At 42.1% G+C, this 6,243-nt stretch overlaps 1 protein-coding gene across 1 annotated transcript in view; it reads right to left on the bottom strand.

The window, feature by feature from the left end:
- LOC310794038 (teneurin-3-like) overlaps positions 1-6,243 on the bottom strand; it is a gene marked incomplete at both ends in the record, with an annotated part of 116,806 nt that overhangs the window by 27,029 nt on the left and 83,534 nt on the right. The window contains one exon of the mRNA XM_083655900.1: positions 2,584-2,738. Coding sequence (XP_083512026.1) covers positions 2,584-2,738 — 155 coding nt within the window. The remainder of the gene's footprint in view (positions 1-2,583; positions 2,739-6,243) is intronic.

The following is a 6,243-nucleotide window of genomic DNA, read 5'->3' as shown; positions in this document are numbered from 1 at the left end:
TAAATAATTTACAATTCATTTACAAGGCTTTCTGCATCCCCTAATCTAAAGTGTAAACCATTCATCACACATAAATATGTTACATACAAGGGGGTAGCTCTGTCAAAATTTAAGCCAATGTGGAAGTGTCCTCTTTGCCTGTAGGGGGCGACCCATTGGTTTGTGGACTTCTGTTTTGAAGCCTCAAGTATGGCCTCAGTAAACACTTTCCTAATGTGTTTGGTCTCAATCGCTAGTTTCAGACTATGTTTTGAGGCGTGATTGACAGGTCGCCTGTCCACTGATCACACAGCTCGCCGATCACAGACCAATAGCAGGCTGTGCTCTGTGGGAACCCCCTGGACTTATGTCAAGATCCAAGATGGCAATGGCCAAAGTGCCATATGTGAGGCGTCAAAAAACAGAAGTCCACAGACCAATATTCGAAACGCCATGTAACTGGGTCATTTAAACTCGGATTCCAGGGAATTACGTTAACGTCTGCCGGTCTTATAAGACGTAAATGGCACGAGGCTGGAGGAGACTGAAAACCATCAGCTTTCTATGTTGGAGTCCAGGTATGTTTTGTACAAGGACGTCTCTCAGTTTGTTGCTGTTAACTGCCCATTTCGTTGTTTTCTTTTTGTTGATCTCGTCTTTTCCTCTTCGACTTGATTTGTATCAGTGATAGAGGCAGCGGGTGCTCTCCCGGAGCGCCTGGCTGCTGCTTGCTGCAAGTTGTAAACAGAGGGTTTGACAGTTGACAGCTGAGAGCCCGGCTTCTGTCAGCTGACCAGAACGATTTCTAAATAGCCGTTATTTTAATAAACTGAGCACTCAGGGGTAATCTAAATAGTTACTTTGACCGACTCAATTTTTTTCTAAACTTATAAAAGTGCCATATTAACTCATTCTCTGCCAAAGACGTACCCGGACGTACTTTTAACAATGGCGTTCTGTGCCAAAGACGTACTCAGACGTACTTTCATGTTTTGGGTGTTTACATTACATCAGACACTTTCCCAGCCTGTGACATTGTTTCAAGTCAAACTGATAAAAGGAACCCGCTAGTTTAGTATTTATGGGTGGAGCCTGTGGTCGAAACAGAGTCCGAGAGTTCTCGGATGGCGACGATGGCGAGGAAGACGCCGGCGTTTTTGTTGTTGCTCCACGACGGAGCGCCATGGCGACGAAGGCTCCCCTTCACAGCGTTCTGATCCGTCTGACACAGATGAATCGGAGGAGGAGAAATGGGTGCCATGACGATGGTAAAAAGTAGCCTATTTTTTGTATCGCGTTTGAGATGAAATGATCACACACAGCCGTCTGTGTCACATAAACATTTCAAAGTTTACAGCACTAACATAGCTATTGTGTGATCTTCTGTGCTAACGTTAGTTATGAGAGGTAACGTGACAGCAGGTAACGTTACAGCACTCGTTATTCCTGTGTGTGTGTGTGTGTGTGTGTGTGTGTGTGTGTGTGTGTGTGTGAGAGAGAGAGAGAGAGTGTGTGAGTGTGACCACATAAGGGTTCGTTCCATTTGTTTATGCTTTTATCAAGCTAAGCTAAAAATCCACATGGCAACTGTAAAATACATTCTCTTATTTTTTATTTTTTATTTATTTATTTGGGAAAACAAATACTGTATATGTCTGATGTGTCACTGAGGCAAAAAATAAAAGGCTCAAAAGAGAGTTCTGCTTGAAACGGTGTCCTTCACTAAAAACCTCTTTTTCTCCTATTTCTGTCCCAAGGAGGGCATTTTTAGTGAAAACAAGCTAACTTCCACTGCTTGTAACTAAACAAGGAAACATGGGAGAGTTTCAGTTTTTTACAAGGGGTAAGAAGAGAGTCTCTGCTTTATTGTGAGATATGTTGTGTAATTTTATTCCTAGCACAGAATATTCTGTGGGTCCTGGAAGATCAGGAAATATGCTCAAAATCCTGGCACTGGGAGCACACAGACCGAAATGACCCTGGCAGAGAATGAGTTAAGCGTTAACGGTGGTATAGAGCTCAAACGGCTCTGTCGTGATCCAGGCGCATTGATATGGACGGTGAACAGACCATTTAGCTAGGTGTACATTATCACTGTACATTATCACAAATTAATGGACACCTTGCAGCCAGAATCAGAATCGAGTATTCACCCAGACTATGGTATAAATAGATATATATATATATACAGTTATAGGCAGTTATTGATGATGATCATGACATCAAGCACTTCCATGATCTAGAATTGTTCTGTCAGCTTCCTTCCAACCTTCAGTAAATGCAGAAGGAGATATAAAAAGGATTTCTGATGTATAATTTTGAATCGTCAATAGTTAAAAACCGGTCATTTGACACCAGAATCAAAATCTCCCTGGACAGTAAAATTCTATCGTAAAAGGAAGAAGAAAAAAAGGCAGAAACGGCAGCCATTTAGAAAATCATTTGTAATACAGTTGTGTGTCTTCTTTGGGACAACACATACCTGTGTTACTTTTCAACACATTTTGTTAGAGACAATATATTTTAACATGTGTTATTGTTAACATTATGACAAATCCTTTGTAAGAGTGTAAATTACCTGGTTTTTACATATGTGTGGGTTACCTGTCTTATATGCATGCTAGTGTCACAGGTGAGAGGTCGTGCAGAGGTGAGGTCGTTGCTGCCTAACACCGTAGAGATGATTCCATTGCGATCCACTTTTCTGATCATGGTGCCGTCCACAAAGTAGATCAAGCCATTCTTATCGACTGCAACACCTGTGTGGAAGAGAGAGAAAGGATTAACACCTGTGTGGAAGAGAGAGAAAGGATGAACACCTGTGTGGAAGAGAGAGAAAGGATGAACACCTGTGTGGAAGAGAGAGAAAGGATGAACACCTGTGTGGAAGAGAGAGAAAGGATGAACACCTGTGTGGAATAGAGAGAAAGGATGAACACCTGTGTGGAAGAGAGAGAAAGGATGAACACCTGTGTGGAAGAGAGAGAAAGGATGAACACCTGTGTGGAAGAGAGAGAAAGGATGAACACCTGTGTGGAAGAGAGAGAAAGGATGAACACCTGTGTGGAAGAGAGAGAAAGGATGAACACCTGTGTGGAAGAGAGAGAAAGGATGAACACCTGTGTGGAATAGAGAGAAAGGATGAACACCTGTGTGGAAGAGAGAGAAAGGATGAACACCTGTGTGGAAGAGAGAGAAAGGATGAACACCTGTGTGGAAGAGAGAGAAAGGATGAACACCTGTGTGGAATAGAGAGAAAGGATGAACACCTGTGTGGAATAGAGAGAAAGGATGAACACCTGTGTGGAAGAGAGAGAAAGGATGAACACCTGTGTGGAAGAGAGAGAAAGCATGCACACATTATTCAATACATGCTTTGCCATTCATTCATACTATAATCAATTATACATCTAGACAGATGTCAACCAAACATCTTAATAAACAAAGATAACTTTTAAAACACAACTTGAGTTTCTCGTAGTCATCCAACTCAAAAAAGTCAACATAATTTGAAGACATTTGACTAAAAAGTAGGACCCTTGCCTCATCATAAGTAATACAGTAGAATGAACAATTAGTCTTGTTTTCAATTTCCTGTAGATCACACAATAGACAGAGTCTATCTTCTTCAGGGGCTTTGAGTCGACCACTTTCTACTGCTCGTTTGAATAAAACAAGGCTTTCAATTCATTTGCCCATGGATGACCATGAGCGATGTCCCAGTTAAAAATCGTTTTAGTTCATCTCTGGTCAGTAGGGATGTCACAATATATCGTCCCACAATATATCGCGATATCAAAACGTGACAATATGTATCGTTGAGATGAAATCTCATATCGTGAGAAAAAGAAGCTGAACATGGTGGCACTGATCTGCATCTGATTGCATGCTCGCTCTACTTTTCATTGCTTTGTTTGAACAGACGAGGGACGTTACAATGAGAATGGTGAAATTACTCAAATTAGCGTGGATGATGCCCCCTCAACTTACAAATCAATCGCAAAAAAAGTATTGTTAAAATATCGTATCGTATCGTTATCGTGAACCCAATATCGTGTATCGTATCGTGAACTGAGTGTATTGTGACACCCCTACTGGTCAGACATTCTCACCAGTCTATTCCAGAGTCAGAGCATTTGAACTTTGTGTCTGACGTTTGGGGGTTCCCAACCCATATCAGCACTAATGGGCAAAACTGGAGTGAGTTTATGGACTCCTAGAAAATATCGGATGGCTCTGTGATGCACAGAGTTACAGCTTGGGTCTTCACGGGAACCCCAAACACCAGAAGCATAATCTGACACCGGACAGACACATGAGGTATACAGTTGTGTATGAGTATAAAAACCCAGATTACTGCAGTGTTTAACTTTGTTCAGTACGGAACCCAGTGCTCTTCCCACAGATTGAGCTGGGACATTGATTCCCTCCTTAACTCATTCACTGCCAATATCTGACTGGCATTTTTGGCACAGGCCAAGTATTTCCATAATGTTTGGTCATCTTTCAAGACCCACAGTAAATTCTGTACTAGGACTACAGTGATGTCCAATACCTCGAAATGAAGATCTAAGTCTCTACTTTCACCCCCAAAAAGAAAGTTAGCTTTTAGCATGTTCTGTACTCTACTTATAACCCTTTTTATACACCCCATGTTCACCAAAAAAGCCTGTCTGGGAAGAGAAAAGGGAGAAAAAAGCATTTTTGTAAAAGGGCACAATCTCAGGCATAACTCACTCTCAATTCTTTTATTTTGAACTGTATTGACATCAGACATGTAAATATTATTCGTTAGGACACAAATGACAAAAAAAAAATATATATATATATATATATATATATATATACACATGAAGTGCTTTTTTTTTACATTCAACAATACAGTTTACTCGGTGTGAGTGTGCAGACAGACAGACAGACAGACAGACAGACACACCGACACACCGACAGACAGACAGACAGACAGACACACACACACACACACACACACACACGATCCCCCTTTTAGATTTCTAACCCAACATAGGATAAGCAATAACCACGCCCTGTGGCGCTGGGATTGGCCAGGAGCAACACTGGAGGGCACGCAGCCCAGCGATTTCATGAACCAACTGAAGAGCTCTTGAGAAGGACAGCGGGCTGCTGTGAGTGCCTTCTGCCCGCTGCTGCCTAGCTGTTCCTGTGTTTATTTTTGATTTGTTCTGGTACACCCGTCCTCGTCCATGTCTCCCTGTCATATCAACTCTGCTATTTGATCGTTCCCGTTTTCCCCTCGGCTATTCAACACGTCCTCACCGCCCTCGCAAACTGATCGATCATTTCCTCATTCCTCCGATGATCAAACACATCTCTTGATTACTTTCTCCCGTTTTCTCCTGGCTGGCACAGAGGAAGGCGACTCCAGCTCGTGCAGCGCGCCGAGGGCGTTTCAATGGCGTTTCTCCTGTCTGCACAAGGAAGCGTTACCCGTTCTCTGCTTTTCCTCTTGCTCAATTTCAAAACAACAGCTGCGGTATGTGTTTGATCGCGTGCTGTCGGCTACCCTTTGAAGGCAGGGACCTGTGTCTGTGTCACAGGCTGGGCAAGTGTTTGCTGCAGGCGCTGCACCAATAAAAACAAAAACACGTCAAACACGTCCTTGGCGGGGAAGGCCATTGCTGATATTCAGTCAATTCAGTCTTTGGCGGTGAATGAGTTAACTCATTCACTGCCAATATCTGACTGGCATTTTTGGCACAGGCCAAGTATTTCCATAATGTTTGGTCATCTTTCAAGACCCACAGTAAATTCTGTACTAGGACTACAGTGATGTCCAATACCTCGAAATGAAGATCTAAGTCTCTACTTTCACCCCCAAAAAGAAAGTTAGCTTTTAGCATGTTCTGTACTCTACTTATAACCCTTTTTATACACCCCATGTTCACCAAAAAAGCCTGTCTGGGAAGAGAAAAGGGAGAAAAAAGCATTTTTGTAAAAGGGCACAATCTCAGGCATAACTCACTCTCAATTCTTTTATTTTGAACTGTATTGACATCAGACATGTAAATATTATTCGTTAGGACACAAATGACAAAAAATATATATATATATATATATATATATACACATGAAGTGCTTTTTTTTTACATTCAACAATACAGTTTACTCGGTGTGAGTGTGCAGACAGACAGACAGACAGACAGACACACCGACAGACAGACAGACAGACAGACAGACACACACACACACACACACACACACACACACACACACACGATCCCCCTT

The sequence above is a fragment of the Poromitra crassiceps genome (genome assembly GCF_964638095.1).
Source record: "Poromitra crassiceps genome assembly, chromosome: 19".
Lineage (NCBI taxonomy): Eukaryota > Metazoa > Chordata > Actinopteri > Beryciformes > Melamphaidae > Poromitra > Poromitra crassiceps.
Note: the sequence above shows the minus strand (reverse complement) of the source record. Positions and strands in the feature narration are given on the sequence as shown.